The 22246-nt window shown below is 42.7% G+C and overlaps 1 protein-coding gene across 1 annotated transcript in view; it reads right to left on the bottom strand.

The window, feature by feature from the left end:
- Ednra (endothelin receptor type A) overlaps positions 1-19075 on the bottom strand; it is a 73779-nt gene extending 54704 nt beyond the window's left edge. Inside the window, exon 1 of the mRNA XM_004655839.2 lies at positions 18604-19075. Within this exon, the coding sequence (XP_004655896.1) occupies positions 18604-19020 (417 nt within the window). The 5' untranslated portion in view covers positions 19021-19075. The remainder of the gene's footprint in view (positions 1-18603) is intronic.
- Between the last annotated feature and the right edge of the window lie 3171 nt (positions 19076-22246).

Genomic DNA, 22246 nt, shown 5'->3' on the forward strand with positions numbered 1-22246 from the left:
CTTAGTGGTTAAGGTACTTGTTGGTCAAAGGACTCAGGTTCGATTCCCCAGGACCCATGTAAGCTAGATGCATATGGAGGCACATGCGTCTGGAGTTCATTTGCAGTGGCTAGAGGTCCTGGCATGCCCATTCTCCTGCCTATTTCTCTCTCTTAAAATAAATAAATAGATAAAAATGTCTTTAAAGAAAAAAGGGGGAGCAAGGGGGAAGACAAAGAAACAATGGGCTTCAGTTATTCTGATCAGAGTGTCACTTCTAGAACAGATCTAAGATGTGTTAATAGTGCTCCATGGGATTGGACCCTCATGATATATGCACATATATGTATGTATATATATATATATATATATATATATATATATATAAACATATATACATATATAGTATATATTAAGATAATTATTTGAGAGATTGTGTGATATATTCAAGCTCAGTGACAAACCATCTTTACAAAGAAAACACATTTTAATTTTTGGCATTTTGCTTATGTGGGGTTAGGGCATGTACCATCTAAAACTATTTTGGGATATGAGGTCTTCTGCATTTGTAAAGTTTCAATTTTGAATGTTGACCTTCCACAGGACCAAATGATGGTGGAAGAGAGGCAGGGATGGAAGATAGGGGTAAAGACGTTGTTGAGATGCCACAGGAATTGTAAACAGCCAGACAGTTAATATTTTTGGCTTTCTGGGCCATGTGGTATCTTTTGAAGTCACTTACAGAAAGGGTCATTGAAAATATGTAAGCAATGGGTATGGCTGTGTGCCAATGAAGCTAATTCTGGGGGTTGAACCTGCGTCCGTGCACATGCTAGGAAAGTACTAGAACACTGAGCAACTCCCCCAGCCTTCTCTTTACTTTTTTTAAAAATATTTTTGTTCATTTTTAATTTTATTTATTTATTTGAGAGCGACAGACACAGAGAGAAAGACAGATGGAGGGAGAGAGAGAGAATGGGCGCGCAGGGCCTCCAGCTACTGCAAACGAACTCCAGACGCGTGTGCCCCCTTGTGTATCTGGCTAACGTGGGACCTGGGGAACCGAGCCTCGAACCAGGGTCCTTAGGCTTCACAGGCAAGCGCTTAACCGCTAAGCCATCTCTCCAGCCCTTCTCTTTCCTTTTGTATTGAGACGGATAGCTCCTTAAGTTGTCCAGACTGGCCATGAACTCATTCTGTAGCCTTCAAATTGCAATCTTACTGCCTCAGCCTCCTGAGTAGCTGGGCTTACAGGCCTGTGCCTCCCAGCCTAGATTCAATACAATTTTTACATTAACAGTGGACCAAACAGACTTGCCTGTGGTACTATGCTTGCCCCCTTCCCCGCCCCCCCCCCCATGTGAGAATCAGACAGAAAAAAGAGGAAGTGGCCATCACTCACTGACTGCAAGTTAGGCCCTGGGACATCAGTTTAGTAGACATATTCCTTCTGGATTGCTCCTTTTATAGCATGGTCCAGTCGCTGGAGGCAATATTGAATCACTCCATAAAAATCAGCGAAAGTAGTACTGTGAACCTGGGCAACTCCTCAGGAAAAGTTTTCATGTTCACCTAAGTTTAAAGTCTTATTCATCTGATAGTAAATTCCAGGACTCGGAGAGTTCACACAGTACTGAATGCACTGCAAGATACTTCTGTTTAATATGTGGTCAGCAGCTTTGATACGTTCCTCTCTGTCTTTCTCTCTCTCTCTCCTTTTTTTCTTCTTTTTCTTGTCTTTTTTAGTTTTTCAAGGGAAGGTGTCCCTCTAGCCCTGGGTGACCTGGAATTCACTCTGTAATCTCAGGCTGGCCTTGAATACACAGTGATCCTCCTACTTTAGCCTCCCAATCAAGAATTATGTGAAAAGTATCTATTTACTGTTTACCTGTATGTGTAACAAAGATGTCAATATATGCACACAAGAATGTCTACAGATGAATTGTTCAATATAACTAAACTTATACCTCTAATTGCATGGGTATATTTTGAGACAGACATGCAAGGAAATACTGAACAACGGTGAGAACGAATGAGCTACAACCATGTACCACATACGGATGACTGTCAGAAACACAATGCTAGGTCAAAGAAGTGGGAACAAGATAATACGTCCCATGAGTCCATGTATGTGAAACATAAAAATAGATGTGTTCACACTGTTAGATGTCAAGAAGGGGATTGTTTTCAGAGTCCGGATAGTGACTTGGGAACTTCCGTTAGTCTATTTCTTGATCCTGATGATGTAAACCACAGAGCTGACACAAGTACTCTTTTGTATATATTTTAAAAAATTTTTTGTTCATCTTTATTTATTTATTTGAGAGAGAGAGAAAGAGAGAGAGAGAGAGAGAGAGAGAATGGGCATGCCAGGGCTTCCAGCCACTGTGTAAACAAACTCCAGATGTGTGCACCCCCTTGTGCATCTGGCTAACATGGGTCCTGGAGAATCAAGCCTCGAACCAGGGTCCTTAGGTTTCACAGGCAAGCGCTTAACCACTAAGCCATCTCTCTAGCCCTTGGATATTTTTACTATAATAAGATGTTTATGTTTGAAATGTGTTATGGCTCTTCTATGATGTAACACTACCATAGATTTCCTTATTATGCCATAAAATTATGTCCACGGGGGGAGGGGAACCCCTGAAAATGCAGATAACCAACAACATACTTTTCAATATTAAAATACATAAAGTCAAGATAATACGAAAATTCTACCATGACAATGTCACAACAAGCTTACCTGAAACAGAAGATGTTGTGAAAAACGAATTTCTTTCTGTGCTTATTGTCATTCTGTATTTTCTTTGGTAGTTTTTAAAATTATGTTTTCCGTTTTTGACCTTTTTGTACATGTATATAGTGGATTTTGATCTTATTCCCCTCAATAGCCCTCTCTTATCCTTCCCCCGCTCGCTAGCACCCTTCTTCTTCCCCATTAATCTTCATCTCACTTTCATGCCTTTTGATTTTACGCATGGAGTTAAGTGAGGGTCGTCTGCACGGTCACGGGCGGGAGGCTGTTGACTGTGGACTGGGCAGCTTGGCCAGTGGCCGCACCACTGACGAACCTGACACCCCCTCTCCCCGTAACCATTAAGTGAAACAAGCTCGTCTGCCTGGTAGGTGTGGGGTGTTATGTCTGCTTCCGCCACGATGGTGAGCAGTCTCAGGCTCAGTCTTGTGTGAATTCATGAGTGAACCAGCCATGCTGTATCCAGAAGAGGGTGTTTTGGAAGCCTCCTCCCATTCTCCTGTCCATACATTCTGTCTACTCCCTCTTCCAACAGCCACCCTGAGCCCTGGAGAGGGTGGTGTTGGTGTCTGTGTCCTTCTGGAAACTGAGCACAGTAACCACTCTTTCTCAGCAATTTCACCAGCCCTGTGTCTCAGCAGTTACCACTGCCACAACTTCTCTCGATTTAGCTTCCATAGCAAATACTATCTGTGCAAACAATAGAAATATGTAGGGAGGGCTGGAGAGATGGCTTAGCGGTTAAGCGCTCGCCTGTGAAGCCTAAGGACCCCAGTTCGAGGCTCGGTTCCCCAGGTCCCACGTTAGCCAGATGCACAAGGGGGCGCACGCGTCTGGAGTTCGTTTGCAGAGGCTGGAAGCCCTGGCAAGCCCATTCTCTCTCTCTCCCTCTATTTGTCTTTCTCTCTGTGTCTGTCGCTCTCAAATAAAATAAATAAAAAAAAAATTAAAAAAAAAAAAGAAATATGTTGGGAAACAATATTTATTACATACATCATTTTAACCTTTTTATTTCTTTATGAGAGAGAGAGAGAGATAGAGAGATAGAGATAGAGATAGAGATAGAGATAGAGAGAGAGAGAGAGAGAAAGAATGGGTACGCCAGGGCTTCTATCCACTGCAAACTCCAGACACATGCGCCACCACGTGCTGCTGGCTTACATGGGACCTGGAGAATCGAGCCTGGGTCCTTAGGCTTCACAGGCAAGTGACTTGACCGCTAAGCCATCTCTCCGGCCCACATAGATCATTTTAAAAGAGAAACTCTGGTAAACTCTCTACATTTAACTGTGAGATTAAGATTTCAGTCTTGGGCTGGAGAGATGACTCAAGGGTACAGGTGCTTGCTTGCAAAGTGTGAACCTTGTGTTCCATTCCCCAGTATCCACGTAACGCCAGACGCACAAAGTGGCGCGTGTGTCTAGGGTTTGTTTGCCGTGGCAAGAGGCCATGGTGTGTCCTCTCAAATAAATAAATAAAATGTTTTTTTTTTTTAAAAAAAAACATTTTAGGGCTGGAGATATGGCTTAGCAATTAAGGCACTTACCTACGAAGCCAAAGGACCCAGGTTCAATTCCCCAGGACCTATGTAAGCCAGATGCACAAGGGGGCCCACATGTCTGGAATTCGTTTGCAGTGGCTGAATGCCCTGGCATGCCCACTTTTGCAAAGTTCCTTTAGTTGACCTAAAATTCAGGTGGGATGGAAGCACATTCTTCAAATTAGAAATAAATAATAAAATTCCTTTAATTAGATTCAGTGGAGCCATTTCATAAAAGGAATATTTTATATGTAAATTGTTTTTAAAAATTTCTGTTAGTCACAGGAATAAGGATAAAACTAGAGGATATTGTGTTAAGTAAAGTAAGCCTGGCACAGAGAGATAAATCCTGTATGTTCACACACGTGGAGGCTAAAAGAAGATTTCACGCAAGTAAACAGCAGAGTTGTGGTTTCCAGAAAGAGGGAGAATAGGATGAAGAGAAATGGACAGACTGGGGCAGCTGGACTAGAGGAATAACTTGCAATGTTCTAGAGCACAAAAGAGGAAAGATGGTTGGCAATATTTAATTACGTACTTCAAAACATAGAGGGATATTTCTAATAGAGAGGATTCCAAATGTCCCCAACAGAACAACATGGAGATGGGCAAAGATAACTGGACAGTCATTTTCATTCTGTTTGCGTGTACTGAAATGCCACGATGCACCCGTATATATATTATGTGTCGATTTGATTAATTTATTACTTATTTGAGAGGGAGAGACAGAGAATGAGTGAGCCAGGGCCTCCAGGCACTGCAAACGAACTTCAGATGCATGCACCACCATATGCATCTGGCTTATGTGGGTCCTGTGGGGAATTGAATCTGGGTTAACTACTAAGCCATCTCTTCAGGCAAAAGTCTTTTTTTTTTTTTTTTTTTTTTGAGGTCCAGTCTCACTCTAGCCCAGGCTGACCTGGAATTCACTATGTAGTCTCAGGGTGGCCTTGAGCTCATGGTGATCCTCCTACCTCTGCCTCCCAAGTGCTGGGACTAAAGACATGTGCCACCACGCCCAGCTACCAAAAGTATTTTTTTTTCCAGGTAGGGTCTTACTCCAGCTCAGGCTGACCTGGAATTCACTATGGAGTCTCAGGGTGGCCTCGAACTCACGGCAATCCTCCTACCTCTGCCTCCCGAGTGCTGGGATTAAAGGTGTGTGCCACCATGCCTGGCCCAAAAGTATTTTTTAAGTTGAGGATTTGGGGCTTCATTTTCATGATCAGTTTTGACATTTCCCTAAATATCATCTACTACATTTATGTATCCTTTAAATTTACAGCCCCAAGAATTGACTGATGGGACTACATGGACTTCGAAGGCTCCTAAAAAAGAAACTATCATCTCAGTGAATAGAAAGCCTACAGAATGTGAGAAAATCTTTGCCAGCTATTTCTCAGAGAGGGGCTGAAACCAAACCAGTACTGCCAATCTACACATGGGCCAATGGACAGAACAGACAGTTCTCAGAAGAGGAGCTACAAATGCCCCCCCCAAAAAAAAAAATTAAAAAGCATTCAATCCTTAACCTTAGCCATCAGGGGAAATACAATTAAAACAGCTTGGAGATTCCATCTCACCTCAGTCAGAATGGCCATCATTGAGAAAACAAATGACAGCAAATGCTGGCGAGGATGCGACGCAAGAGGAACATTTGTTCACTGCTGGCGAGAATGTGGATGGAAATCCATCAGTGTGGAGGCTTGCAAAAACAACTAAAGAAACCACCATCTGACCCAGCGGTACCACTCCTGGGCGTACACTCCCAGGATTCGCTAACGTATAAGCCGGTACTTGCACATCCATGTTTACTGCGGCTCTTTTCACACAGCAAGGAACTGAAATCAGCCTACGTACACGTCCATCAGCAGATGAGTGGATAATGAAAATGTGATACCTGTTCCCAGTGGAGTTTTATTCAGCCATAAGGAAAAGTGTAATTATGAAATCTGTGAGAAAATGCATGAAATTGGAAAATATTATATTGAGATAAACCAGGCTCAGAAAGGCAAATACCACATGTTTCCTCTCTCATATGTGGACCCTAGCTTCTAATTGTTATGTATGTGTGTTTAGGTGGGTGGAAGTGTGGGTGGAAGGCAGGAAATAGAAAATAAGCCCGTGGGGAGGGGGGAGGAAGAAGTTGGTGGGAAGGGTAATCAAACACATGTGATATCAAAGTGAAAAGGGGGTCCTGAGGGAGGAAGGGTACAGTGTGCATGGGGAAGGAGTCAGGGCCATGAGAGCGAGGATGTCAGCCAAACTATGTACGAAAATGACATAGGGAAATGTGTTACATCATATGCTAATTCAAAACATCCCTGCACATCTGGTAGAACTGTAGGGTAGAAGGTCTGCAGAGCCAACAGGTAGCTTTCTTAGTCAGGCCTGGGGTCTCTAGCCCAGCTGCAATGACAGGCAGTGATAGGTCCTCAGTTTTTAAGTATTTGAAAAACTTTTTAAGGGACTGGAGAGATGGCTTGGTGGTTAAGGGTGCTTGCCTGTGAATCCTAAGGACCCATGTTTGACTCCTTAGATCCCACGTAAGCCAGGCACACAAGATGACGCATGCACGAGGTCGCACATGTGAGCAAGGTGGAGTTCAATTACAGTGGCTGGAGGCCCTGGCATGCTAATTCTCTCTCTTTCACTTTCTCACTCTTGCTCTCTCTCATTAAAAAAAAAAAAAAAGGAAAGAAAGAAAGCCAGTCTGTTGGGCTTGCTTCAAAAAAAACCTTTTAAAATTAAATATTTTTATTTATTTATTTGCAAGCAGAGAGAGAGAATGCGCACATCAGGGCCTCTGGATGTGGCAAACAAACTCCAAATGCATGCACCACTTTGTGCATCTGGCCTTATGTGGGTACTGGGGAATCAAACCCAGGTTGTTAGGCTTTGCAGGCAAGTGCCTTAACTACTGGGCCATCCCTTCAGAGCAGAACTTATTTTTTCTCTCTCTCTCTCTTTTTTTTTTTTTATCATGCCTAGAGACAAACTGTCCCACTTTTCAAGTACTAAGTGAATGAGACAATACTTTGGTATACAGCATTCCTCTGAGCACATGTGTCTAAGCAACAGTCTGCCTAAGAGCTTAGTCTTTCTTCTTAGTTAATTTATTGATATTTTAATTTCTGGCTCTCAGTCTATCTGTTGAGCTCACTAATATGACCATGAATATTAGATACAAAATCCTGTTTCCCAGATGCTCTAAGGCAATAGGGAAGACTTACAACAGAGATGCAATGTGGAGAACCAGCTCTGCCTCACACACAGTTTTCTTTGGAATATGTTACTGTTGTGGGCTGGAGGATGGCTCATTGGTTAAAGGCACTTGCCTGCCAAGTCTGACAGCCTGAGTTTAACTCCCCAGCACCCACACGAAGCCAGAGGCACAGAGTGGTGCATGCATCTGGAGTTCCTCTACAGTGGCAGAAAGCCCTGGCGCGTCGATTCTCATTCACACTCTCTCTTTTCTCTCTCTCCAAATAAACAAATAATAGTAAGAAAAAAAACTTTTGGTAACTGGGCAGAGTAACCAATGATAGAGTACTTTCTTAGTGTGTTCAAGGCCCTGGATTATACCCCTAGCATCATAAATAAATAACTAAATGGCAATAACTAACTTTCTGCATGTGTGTGGTATGTGCATATGTGTGTGGGTGTGTGTATGTGTGTGCAAATGTGTGTGGAGGGCAGAGGTTGATGTTGGATATCTTTTTAAAGAAAATATTTTATTTATGAGAGACAGACAGACAGAGAGAGAACAAGAGAGTCAGAGAGAGAGAGAGAGAGAGAGAGAGAGAGAGAGAGAGAGAGCGAGCGAGCGAGCAAGTGCATAGGTATGCCAGGGTCTCCTGCTGCTACAAATGGACTTCAGATGCATGTACCACTTTGTATGTCTGGATTTTTACATGGGTACTGGGTACTTGAACCTGGCCCGTCAGGCTTTAAGCAAGCGCCATTAACAACTAAGCCATCTCTCCAACCCAATGTTGGGTATCTTTTATCAATTATTTTCCACCTTAATTTTTGTTCTTTTTTTTTTAAATTTATTTATCTGAGAGTGACAGACACAGAGAGAAAGACAGGTAGAGGGAGAGAGAGAGAATGGGCGCGCCAGGGCTTCCAGCCTCTGCAAACGAACTCCAGACGCGTGTGCCCCCTTGTGCATCTGGCTAACGTGGGACCTGGGGAACCGAGCCTCGAACCAGGGTCCTTAGGCTTCACAGGCAAGCGCTTAACCACTAAGCCATCTCTCCAGCCCATCCACCTTAATTTTTGAGACAGGGTTTCTCAGTGACCCTGGGGCTCACTGATTCACTGACTAGCTAGCTAGTAGCCCTAGGGAATCCTCCTGTCTCCACCTCCCTAGTGCTGGGATTTCAGGTACGTGCAGCACACCCAGCTTTCATCGGGGTTCTGTGACAGTTATGTGTTTTGTTCACTGTTATTTCCCAATGTCTTTATTGTAGAGTATATATAGAAAATTTAGAAAAGACCCAGTGAGACAGAATAGCCAAGCGATTAGTCAGTTGCGCTCTCTATTGCCTGTGAATATGAAGCTGATCTAAAATAATGAAAGTCTTGAATTTGGGCAAGTATTAAGAAAAGTGTCACTTGACTTGCTTTCATTATTGCTATCATTCTCCAAGCATGTTATTTTAAAAGTTAGGATGTCAGGGAAACTTGTAGGGTGGTTAAATTCTTTCTTTCTAATTACAAAACTTATTTATTTATTTGCAAGCAGAGAGAGAGAGAGAGAGAGAGAGAGAGAGAGAGACAGACAGACAGACAGACAGACAGACAGAGAGAATAGGCACACTGGGGCCTTTAGCCACTGCAAATGAACTCCAAACACATGCGCCACTTTGTGCATCTGGCTTTATGTGGATTTTGGGGAATGGAACCTAGGTTGTCAGGCTTTATAGGCAAATGCCTTAAGTACTGAGCCACCTCTTCAGACCCACAGTGATTAATTTCTAAGATGCAACCTCTAAACGCCCACAAATATTTGTGCATATAATGTTAAGGTTTTCTGGCAGTGCATTTGGTTGTGGGTTCCCGAGTGCAAGAACACTGGGCGCTGAAAACTTTCTGCATTTAAACACAAGGCTACCCAAAATTAACACCAAATGCCACATTCAGTTTTACTATTGACTTCCATTTTAACGACTAACTTTTTAGCATAGGGCAGTTTTCCCAATAACAGCGAGAGCTAGTTAAAAATAAAAGAGTAGATATAGAAAGTAATCATTATAACTCCCAAGAGAATGTGGTAGATCCACCAGGCAGTTGTAGAATTTTTGGCAGGCTATCAGATCTATTTTGATGGAATTTCTTAGAACAGCTCATAAGTAACTACTCTAGTCTTAACATCAGCTTGAGACAGTATACTCAAGTCTCTCATGCATCTTGGTTTGTATGCTCTGTACTAACTGCATGCAATTTGCATAATAATATACTCACAAAATTCCACTACAGACATGCATTAGGATAAAATGTATGTGGATAAAAATGCTCTTGCTGGTTAAAATGTTAAAATCAAGGACACACACACACACACACACACACACACACACACACACACACAGAACATCATGGGAAAAGTTATTTTCCCAAACAAAACCTTTCTGCACCTTCATGTTAAATCTGGAACAAGGGCTGAGCTCTGTGATGGAGAAATACCATCAGCTATGACTCTATTCACCTGGCCACACCTCACAATAAGAACGCAGCATCTCTCCCTCCTTAGTCACGGAAACCATCCTGTGGTTATTTTCATCCCACATCACTAAGATGGGAATGATGGTGTCGTGAGCCAAGCACTGCGGGTTAGGAGAGCGGCCCCACGTGAGTATAATTACTTAACATGACCATGAGAGAAAGCAATGAGCTTCCCAGACACAGGAAGTGAAAAGTCAGAGGGGAGGTGGAGCTGGACAGGGTTCTAAAGCCTTTCCAGACAGCAACTTCCGCATAATAAACAGAAAATTGGCTAATAAATTTATCATTCTGTCATTTTATATGTACGCCGATTCTTAAGTAAGCTAGTTAGCATAATGAAGTTTTGCAATGTGCATATGTCTTTGCAATGCCAGAAAAATAACCTACTTCCTACTCTCTAAAGAGCAAATAAACCGTTTTGTGATATGAATGTTCATTTTTGTATTCTAAATCACTTGTAAGTTTAATATTTCTCTCTAAATCACATCACAACATTTCTTAAAGAACGAATATTACCCAGTAATATTATAAGGAGACTATTTGATTGGTTATATATCCCCAAGGAGAGAGGAAATCGGATAGCATAATGTCTGAACCATAGGAAGAGAACCTTAGTTGGCTCTAAGAACAACAGGAAGGAGGGAGCCCTCTGTGCTATGTGCTGTTCTGTTTCTCATAAATTTCAGATTTATGAAGCCCAAGACATTCTGGTTTGCAGAAAGAAAAGTAGATATGCGATCAATTTAATAAGCAAGTATGCTTTCAGGTCTGGATTTGCACGGGAGAAAAAAACATTTTGAAAGAGTCAACCACCACGCGCATTCTTATTCATTTGGGGGTGGGCATAGAGATGCAATGATAGGGCTGGAGAGATGACTCAGCAGTCAGGCCTGCAATGCCTAACAACCTGGGTTCAGTTCCCCAGCGCCCACATTAAGTCACATACGCAAAGTGCTGCATACATCTGGAGTTCATTTTTAGTGGCCAGAGGCCCTGGTGTACACGTTCCTTCTCACCCCACTGCTTGCAAATAAATAAAATATTTTAATAAAAAAGAGATGTGATGATAAGTGAGGACTATAGCAGCCTGCCTCAAGGAACTTGCAGACAAGCAAATGAGTTGGCAAATACAACGGAGCATGTGCTAAGCGCTTTCTTAGGGTTAAAGGAAGGAAGTGTTTCACGGAAATACGTGGGGAGACAGTAGCTCAGTCTGCACCATGGATAGCTGCCAAAGACACGGGCTGAGTTCTGAAGCACGAAGTGGAATCAGCCCAGGAGGCATGAGGGCAAATGATAGGCGGTAGGAAGATCATCCTGGTATCTTGGCCAGGCCAGGTTGGCTGGAGTAGACAGAGGTGGAGGAGAAGTCTAGAGTTACCCACAGGGGAACTGTGCCTGGGATACAGCGCATCAGCAAGGGACAGAGATCTTGACCCGAGGATACATTTTTCTCTCTTAAGATTTAGGGGACAGACCATATGTAATAAGCTCCCTGATTCTAGCACTAACACTACAGAACCCGACAATGCTCTCCTTTTCCTATTTGCTTGCTTTCTCATGTGTTAAAGGGGAGAACAATGACCACATATTGGTTTGGTGAGGAAGTTAACTTGGAAATAGTATATGCACTATGCAGGTATTATCTTCTGTCTCGTCAGTGAATGAAAATCCCTTTGTTAAATCACCACCACCATTACCACCACTACCACCAGCCCCCTCATCATCATTTGTATGACTTAGAGAAGTCTGATTAGAAGCTACTTTTAATAACATAGACCCAAATCAAATCAAGCCAAAATGAGCATTGCTGAGTTTAGACTATGTGACTTTTTTCCCCCTCTTGAGAGTTTAATTTGGCTTACAGTTTCATGTTTGTGACTTTTAATGTATAAGTCAAGGTGGTTTATTTCTTTTTTAAAACATTTTATTTTTATTTACTTATTTGAGAGAAGGAAAGGGGGGGGGAGAGAGAGAAAACAGGCACCCCAGGGCTTCCAGCCACTGCAAAGAACTCCAGATACATGCACCACCTTGTATACCCGGCTTATGTGGGTCCTGGCTTTGCAGTCAAGTGCCTTAACCGCTAAGCCATTCCTCCAGCCCAAGGTGATTTATTTCTGAGATCCAATTGCCATTGTGATTTACTGTGTCAAGAATTTACGTTTACATGGCCTGTACCACAATGGTGGGTTCTAGAACACTAGGCGCCCCTAGGAGTGCCTCTGGGGTCCATATTGCTTAATTCTTCTCCAGAGCAGCACTTGCGGAGTCTTGGCTGCTCACTGCAAAATATGCCTGGTAATTTCACACAGAAACCCTATTTGGTTTTCTGTTTCGTTGTTGTTGTCTTCAATAAGAGGTGGTGGCTGAGAGCGACAGAGTTAGGAATCAGCATTGACACTGGATTCTGTCACTGGTTCATAACAGCTCCACATTCTTGCTGTGTGTTAAATGGAGGTAACATTTATCTGTCATCTTTTCTAGACAAAATCACCCCCCTCCCCCATTTCAACTCCTTGCTACAAGTTCCTACGCTAAATGATCACAGTCACTCTTTTAACCTATTTCTTTCATACATATGTCTTCTCTCATTTTTGTTTCTGCTTAAAAGACAAGACATAGTGGCTCATGAAACATCTGTATGTACATCTGGATGAATTGCTATCCTGAAACTCCGTGGTGCCAAGCCTTGGCTCACACACAGACTTCACTTTTGGGAATTCTACTTTATTACAAATTATAACTCATATCTCCACAGACAACATTGTATGATATAAATATTATCTATGCCATTAGAGGATAAAATTATTAAATTCTGTATTCAAACCAGTACTATCCTTTGCTACTTAGGGAGGAGGTGGAGGGGGAGGGAAGGAAGGACTTTGTGCACTTGCATCACTGTGCGTCTGGCTTACGTGAATCCTGGGGAATCGAACCTGGGTTCTGTGGCTTTGCAGGCAAGCTCTTTAACCGCTAAGCCATCCCTCCAGCTCACCATTTTTTTTTTTTTTTTTAATTTATGATCTGTAAGTGTCTTGGCAGCAGTGGTTGAGGGCCTCCATGCAGCCTCACTGAGAAGGCCATTTAGGGCACTGCTACAAGAGTGTGGGTCTGGGAACTGTGTAAGACGCAGGGAAGCATGGGCCGGCGACAGAGAGCCTTGACAGTGGCATTTGGCAAGTAGAGCAAAGTTCAGCAGAGGTTGGGGACAGAAGCTCTGAAGGTGCAGAGACCAGTTAAGACACTCTGGAAATTCAAGTGTGGAGTGACGTCTTGCTAACACCCACAGACCATCCATAGCCACCCAGTCTATCAGTCCAGGGTCAGGACAGAGAAGAAACTGCCCAGCTGCCAGCTGTTTGTGATTCTCCATCACACTGCTCCATGGACAACTCCTAGCTAAATGACAGAAGCATACGATGTCAGGAGACAGGACACCTTATCATGGTATCTCCATGTTGTGTCATGACTGCGAGAGACTCAGCTCTCTGGCTCAAGACACCCTAGGATTGAGTAGACAGTTGAGACGGCTGGCAGTAATTGAGGTAGGACGGAGTTTCGGGTCATGCATATAAGCTACATTATTTCTTTTTTCGAGGTAGGGTCTCGCTTTAGTCCTGGCTGACCTGGAATTCACTATGTAGTCTCAAGGGCTCAAAATCACTATGGTCCTCCTACCTCTGCCTCCCAAGAGCTGGGATTGAAGGTGCATGCCACCACACCCATCTAGGTTACATTTTTAGATTTAAGACATACTTTACAGGTGAATCTCTCAAGGAAAATTTATGACCTCTATTGTCTAAGACTAACCTATATATTCCCATGTATCAAGTCAAATCAAACAGCATCAAGTACCACAAATAACAGTGTTTGCAAGCGTATTATTTGAGGAACAGAACATGCATGTCTTCATTCAAGTCATAGCCTCCGGTCAAGTGCTGATGTTCTGAACTAGATGGTAACCTTGGTTCTGTTGGCTGATTGTAGAAGAAATTGTGTTTGATGTGCCACATAGGGCATACAGGATTGACGGTCACAGAGGAAAAGTAAACAAAAGATGTACTGAAGAGTGTGATTCTTGGGTGAGGAACACCATGCATTGACTATCCTATTTGTTACATGTTTTGTGTGTATGTGTGTGTTTCAAGGCAGGGTCTCACTCTAGCTCAGGCTGACCTGGAATTTACTATGTAGTCTCAGGGTGACCTTGAACTCATGGTGATCCTCCTACCTCTGCCTCCCTAGTACTTGGATCAAAGGTGTGCACCACCACGTCTGGCCTGTTATGTGCTTTTAAATAACTTTTTATTTATTTGAGAGAGAGAGAGAGAGAGAGAGAGAGAGAGAGAGAGAGAGAGAGAGAGAGAACGAATGGGTGTGCCAGGGTCTCCAGCCACTGTAAACAAGCTCCAGAAACATCTGGCTTATGTGAATACTGGGGAATCAAACCTGGGTCCTTAGGTTCCGCAGGCAAGTGCCTTAACTGCTAAGCCATCTCTCCAGCCCTGCTACAAGGATTTTTTTTTTTTTTTGCATGTGTATATGTGTGTCCATACGTGTGTGAGTGCTCTTGTGGGTGCGTGTATGTGGAGGCCGGAGGAAAACTTTGGCATCATCTTCAAGTACCCAGTCTACCGCTTTTTGAGACAAGGTCTCTCCTTGGCTTGGAGGTCACTGGTTAGGCTAGGCTGGCTACCAGTGAGCTCCAGGGATCCCCTTTTCTCCATCTCCCAGTGCTGGGATTACAAGCATTATGTCACCATATCTGGCATTTACACAGGTACTGGGGATCAAACTCAGGTCCATAGGCTTGCAAGGCAAGCACTTTACCAACTGAGTGGTCTCCCCAGCCCCTCATGGCTTATATAACTAATACAAAGCATTTAATTTTTTTAAAATTTTTATTTATTTATTTAAGAGTCACAGACAGAGAGAGAGAGAAAGAGGCGGGGGGGGGGGGGGCGGGGAGAATGGGTGCACCAGGGCCTCCAGCCACTGCAAATGAACTCCAGATACATGCACCCCCCGCCCCCTTGTGCATCTGGCTAATGTGGGTCCTGGGGAATCGAGCCTTCTACCAGGGTCCTTAGGTTTCACAGGCAAGCGCTTAACTGCTAAGCCATCTCTCCAGCCCAATAGAAAGCATTTTTAAAGAATTCTACAACCTGGTTATTAAAAAGAAAATATGTTTCCCTCATCAAAATAAACTTGCAACTTGATATGATTGCTAAACACAATATTAATTGTGTGTGGAGAGTAGAAATTTATTTTATTATGGTCATGGTCTCCTAACCCAGAGAAGAGGCTGATAGAACAATGTGGAGATAATTCCTACATGCTGAGGCCTTTACAGCTCACTGTGGTGCTTTTAGCTTCTTTCTGAAGGACTGAGATAATCCAAGCACATCTTTTTAACCTAAAAGGTTTGTTTTCTAAAATTAATATTATCTAAATGACTCATGTTGCATTTAGAAAAACAGGAATTATACAACTGTACTCCTCCAATGTAATGACATGATGGTCACACTATTCACATTATTTAGAAATATAACAAGGTATATAAACCATGAGATTCCCTAAAGAGAAGAATCATACGGTCAGATAAAGATGTATTAATTTCCATATGGATGTAAAATGAAGTTTTATTTGGATTGCTATCAAATTTGGAAATATTTTGCATGCTGTGACTTGCTAAAGAGAAGAAATGACGTTTAGTCTGGTGACTGGTAGCAGATCTCAAAGACAAGTAGGTCTCCTTCCCAGCAAAGGCCCATGTTGATTTGTTAAGAAACTGCTTTGTGGGCTGGAGAGATGGCTTAGCAGTTAAGCGCTTGCCTGTGAAGCCTAAGGACCCCGGTTCGAGGCTCGGTTCCCCAGGTCCCACGTTAGCCAGATGCACAAGGGGGCGCACGCGTCTGGAGTTCGTTTGCAGTGGCTGGAAGCCTTGGTGCACCCATTCTCTCTCTCTCTCCCTCTATCTGTCTTTCTCTCTGTGTCTGTCACTCTCAAATAAATCAATAAAAAATGAACAACAAAAAAATAAAAGTAATTGCTTTGTACATGCATGATCATATCTACACAGCATACTGAATAGTGGTAGGGCGTTATTAGTCCAGAGATGGCTAATTATTCTCTTTAACAAAGACGAGCTAGCAGTGGTTTTATAAAGGCGCTTGCTTGCAAACCCTGATGGCCCAGGTTCAATTCCTCAGTACCCATGTAAAGCCAGATGCACAAGGTGGTGCGTGTGTCTGGAGTTCTTTTACAGTGGCAATAGGCCCTGGCACACCCATACTTACTCTTCCTTCCTCCCTGTCTCTCTTTCTCTCTCTCAAATAAATTATTTTTTTTAAAAAGATGAGCTGGTTAACTAGTGCCTTGCCTATGAGTAGTCAGTATTTAATGCTGTGACTGAAGAGTTAATCTTTGCAAATCTATCCCTTAAGAAAGATACCGTGAGAAAGTCTAGTGTTGAATACATATGGTAGCATAGATGGAAAGTCAAGAACTGTTTAAAAGAAAATAACAAGTTCTGGAGCATATGCTAAACATTTTAAATGAATTATGCATTTTCAATTCTGCATCACAGTTTGAGTCCAAAATATTGTTTTTAAGTGCAAATAGAAACATATGTATTCATGCTTCTCTGTGGAAAGAGATGGTATGTATTTTTTTGATTATGGTTTCATTTCACCACTTTTGCAAACAATGTGTGGTACAATTTTGAATGTTCTTTTTTAATGCTCAAAAATGTAATTACTGCCGGGTGTGGTGGTGCACGCCACGCCTTTACTCCCAGCATTTGTCAGGCTGAGGCAGGAGGATTGCTGTGAGTTCGAGGCCAGCCTGAGACTACATAATGAATTCAGGTCAGCCTGGATTAGAGTGAGACCCTTCATCTGTATGGTTAGACCCCTGATGTTTCTGGTAGACTCATGTACTCTCACTAGGACTTTAGTATATCTACTGGAAAATGACACATTACTCCAGAAAACTCAATTCAATGACAAAACTTGCCATTGGAAGTAATGTTTCACAACTCTGTCATCTACAATAATTTGTTTATGAAAAGGAGAAGGAAGAAGAGGAGAGGCAGGAGGAGGAGAGGAGTAGGAAAAGGAGGAAGAGAAAGATTGAGGAAAGCGATTTCCCTGAGTTTAGGAAAAAGACATTTCATAACATGCAGCACAAATATGGAAATTTCATTTGAATTTTAGTATCCTTGAATTATTATTATTATTATTATTATTTTTGGTTTTTCAAGGTATGGTCTCAATCTAGCCCAGGCTGACCTGGAATTCACTATGGAGTCTCAGGGTGGCCTTGAACTCACGGCGATCCTTCTACCTCTGCCTCCTGAGTGCTGGGATTAAAGGCATGCGCCACCACACCCGGCACTATATCCTTGGATTCTTTTTAAAAATATATTTATTTATTTATGTAAATATTTATTTATTTGAGAAAGAGAGAGAGAGAGAGAGAGAGAGAGAGAATGGGCACACCAGGGCCTCTAGCTACAGCAATGAATGAACTCCAGACGCATGCATCACCCTGTGCATCTAGCTTTTTATGTGGGTACTGGGGAATTGAACCAGGGTCTTTAGGCTTTGCAGGCAAGCAAGCACCTTAACCACTGAGCCAATCTGTATCCTTGAATTCTTGCAATAACTTCTCCCTCACAACTACACAAGTATGGAATAACTCATCCCTACTGGCTTCAGTTTCTTTGGTAATTAAGTAGTCTCTGAAGCAAGGCAATTCAAGTGATGCACGGATAGCCAGCAGCTCCTCCCAAGGGGGCACCAGGTTTTCTCATCTGTCTTTGGATCTTTCTTCCCTAGGAGGGGACACTCTATGAATGGCAACAGAAAAGCTGTCATAAGCAACTATCAACCAAGGCCCATTGTGAATGGCTATAGTTAGGTAGGACAATCTTGGCCTGTATCTCATTGTCTCCAAATCACCAGAGACTGAGCCAAGCCAGCAGCCCCATTGGCTTCAACCGATCACCTAGACACTTAAAATAAATCAGGGACTTTTCATTTCTGGTGCTATGTGGATTCTGAGCAATATTATATTGGAAAGGTCTCTGAAATGGAAGATAATAGTTAAGTACTTCGGGAGCTCAATATATCTGATCCTGGGAACTGAATCTCAAAAACAAAAAACAAACAAACAAAAAATCCCAAAAGCTGCCTGTTTAACCAGTAAGCTGAGCACCAAGGAGAATCGAAGTCACGAAACACCAGCATTTTCAAGAGTCACCCCGACATACTGTTTCAATCATCTCTAGAGCAGAAAATAAGCATCACCAAGGTGGTGCATGAGTGTGGAGTTCCTTTGCGGTGGCTAAAGGCCCTGGCATGCTCATTCTCTCTCTTTCTCTTTTTCTATCTCAAGTAAATAAAAATAATTAAAAAAAAAAATAAGTCACATAGAATGAATAATAAAATCATAGAATGCCACTGAGTTTTGAGATAGCAGAAATGTCTTAGTCAAAACAGCACATTTCCAAGGTCAGCCAAAGCCACAGAGACTCTTGATTGTGAAGCAAAAGCGTGTGTCCAACACTGCAAATAGATCTGTGGTTACTTCTTACCTTAAACACGTTGATAGGGAGATCAATGACCACGTAGATAAGGTCTCCAAGGGCGAGGCTGGCTATCAGTGCGTTGGGGCCGTTCCTCATACACTTGTTCTGATAAATGATCCTAAGCAGGGTCGCGTTCCCTACCATTCCCACGATGAAAATAGTACAAGATATCACAGTGTTGATGTACTTGAAAGCCGAAGTGATTTTCGTCTGCTGTGGGCAGTAATTGTGCATTGAGCCATTGCTGGGGAGGGCCAAGTTAGTGGGCCGGTGAGTGGTACCCAAGAAGTTGAACTCTGTCCCCTGAAAAGCAGTGAAGTCCTCCACATGACTGCTTAGATTTGTTCCGTCTCTCTCAGGATTATCACAGATGACATACCCCACTAGGGCCAGCCAAAAGGGTGCCCTGAGAAACGTTTCCATCTTGACGAAAATTCAGAGAAGTATCTTAATTCCTTTTTTCCTTTCCTGTTTTTTTTTTCAACCTGGAAGAAAAGAGTAGGAAAATTATTTTTGCTGCAAAAGATTGCTGCCAAAAAGATTGAAGTTGATGCCAATTTGCTGCGTTAATTAGAACATGGGCCACATTTGTCAATTAGATAAGATAACTATGTCAGGTTACCTCTGGCAGAGCAAACTAGGAAAGACCAAAGATTTATTAGGGCAAGAAATCTCCTCCCAATGTCTAGCTCTATCCATAGCTGTATTTATATCTAGATCGTACTCTGGAGGAAGAGCTTCCTGTTTTCCTTTAAAGCAGTCATTTTCCCGCCTCTTTTCATCTAGTCTAATGAGATGCATAATTTTATGCAATGCTGAAAGAACAAGAGGTACATTCATATTGGAAATGATTTTTTTGTTTGTTTGTTTTCTAAGGTAGGGTCTCCCTCTAGCCCAGGCTGACCTGGAATTCACTATGTAGTCTCAGGGTGGCCTCAAACTCATGGTGATCCTCCTACCTCCGCCTCCCAAGGGCAGTGATTAAAGGTATGTACCACCATGCCCAGCTTAAACTGATGTAATTTTATAATTAAAAATTCAACATTCCAAAATACACTCTGTTTTGCACATGAACAGGTGAACATTGGCGCAGGGAGTAGCCAGCCATCTAACATGTTAGAGATGCTCACTTAAAACTAGGACTCTGGATAACATGCAAATACATCCAGTAATCTTAGTTTTAATAAAATAAAATGATCTAGCTGAGGCTGGAGATTAGCTCTGTGGTAAAGTACAATGGGGAGCCTCCAATCTCCAGCGCTATCATAAAAAGGCAAAAAGATACAATTAATCAAGAGAAAAATATTTGTTTTGAAAACCTTGATGATTAATGTGCAACATCTACATCATCTTTGAAGAGATGTTTCCCCCTCTCCACCACCACCCTCCCAACGGTCCTATGCATCAGAAATCACCATCATGGGCACTAGGTGCAGGGGAGACTCAAAATTCATCAAAGCAGAAAGTCAGAGCTCAAAGCAAAAGGAGACTTATAACACATCACCCAAGACTCAGGGAACATCACAGAACAGAGGGGTGGGAAGAATATAAAAGCCAGAAGATGAGAAGGAGTATTTTGAGGCATCATCCCCCCCCCCACAGAGACTGCCTGGCTTATTCATAATCTCACAGTGAATGCAGAAAAGCCCACTGACAGCCATCAGTAGAATGGGGTGGCAGAGAGGGAACATGTGAGTGTAATCCAATGGGAGTGTGACTAATTTAGAATATATTCCTACAACGAAGTTCTAAGTAAAAAAATATTCAATCCAGAAACAACTGGATGCCAATGTATCAAAAACAAGCAAACTGAGGAGAAAATAAACGTAAATGCAATGAGGGCAAAAGGACTCGAAGTAAAAATCTAATGGCAATTCTATAATGTGTAGGCATCTGTCAGTAATGATGTTCTATATGGTCTCTTTCATCATAACTCATGTGACATACATGAAATCTTATTAAAGGCAGTATTGAATTCAGCCTACATGCAACTCACTGTAATATCTCTAGGTTTTTTTTTCTATAAATCTGGAATTATTCTATAACCAAAAAAGAAATGACCGTCGCCAAATCTGTCAATAAGTGTTGTGTGAGTGACAGGCCTTTTCAGCCTTGTCACACTGTTTGGCGCTTTCTGTTCCCATACTATCTTTAGAGCATCCTATCTAGCGAGGCTAATTCGTGCCAGACACTGTGCCAAGCTACACAGTTCTGTTAGGACACCAGAACTCAAACTCAGGAAGGCTCAGTGAGTAGCTTGTGGAGGCCACAGGTATTAGCAATGCTGTAATTCTTCTTTTATTTCCCCCTTTTTCTTCTGCTACATGTGCATATGTGGCGAGCATACGTGTATGCATGTTCACATGTATTTGGATGCATGTTTGTGCACATGCACACAAGAGACCTTATTCTCAGGAATGCCAAGCACTTCTTTTTGAGGCGGCGTCTCTCGTGGGGCTGGGTCTCACGAACTAGGCTAGACTGGCTGGTCTATAAGCTTCAGGTTTCCTCTCGACTCTGCCTCAGCGCAGGGACTACAGCCATGTGCCACCAAGCCTGGCATTTTCGTGTGGGTACATATTGCAGTTCCCTTCTCATTGCTGGACAAACAGCTGATGGGAGGGAAGGGTTTATTTTGGCTTATAGTCTCAGGGGGAAGCTTCCTGATGGCGGAGGAAAACATGGCATGAGCAGAGGCTGGACGTCACCTCTGCCGCAGCAGGTGGTTGACAGGAGCAGGAAAGTGAGCTGAACTTTCGCAAGGGGGAGTGGGCCCTAACACCCCTAAGCCCATCCCCAATAACACACCTTCTCCAGGCAAGGCTCCACCCACCAAATTTCCATCAGCTGGGGACCAAGCATTCAAAGCACATGAGTTTATGGAGGGCCTCACTTTCAAACCAGCACAGTACTGGTGATTGAATTCAGGTCTTCATGCTTGTCAGGAAACCATGGGAGGTATCTCTCTAACTGTACAACATTGCAATTCTAAGGCAGTTCATCCAGTCCGACTCTGTGCCTGAGGTTTTTTTTTTTTTTTCTTCCTAATTTAATTTATTTATTTGAGAGAGAGAAAGAGGGAGGGAGGGATGGAGAGAGAGCAAGAATGGGCATGCCAGGGCCACTGGCCACTGCAAACAAACTCCAGGTGCATGCACCCCCTTGTGCATCTGGCTTATGTGGGCCCTGGAGAGTCAAATCAGGATCCTTTGGCTTTGCAGGCAAAAGACTTAACCACTAAGCCATCTCTCCAGCCCCTGGGGCCTGACCACTATAAAATCTGATCTGTTATTCTGTGGCTTTATGCTCACAATGTTTCACAGAAGTCTCTAGAACTTAGATGAAGAAAAAGATTGGGGATTGTGGCCAGTTTTTTTCAAAAGACCACTTGGTGTTTGTATTGTTACTTGCAAAAAGCAAGCTGTCTCTCCTGCCCAGTACGTCTAGATGTCTCCTTCAATACTTGAAGAAGACATTGGGAAACCGAGAGAGAATGGTGGTGATAAAATAGCAATCAAAGGCACACCAATACCGCCCCGCCCATTTCAATATTTGTATACTTGTTTTTCAGCAGGCTTTCATTATTTTTTAAATATTTTATTTATTTATTTGACACACACACACACACACACACACACACACACAGAAA

This window comes from Jaculus jaculus, chromosome 12, assembly GCF_020740685.1.
Source record: "Jaculus jaculus isolate mJacJac1 chromosome 12, mJacJac1.mat.Y.cur, whole genome shotgun sequence".
Taxonomy (NCBI): Eukaryota; Metazoa; Chordata; class Mammalia; order Rodentia; family Dipodidae; genus Jaculus; species Jaculus jaculus.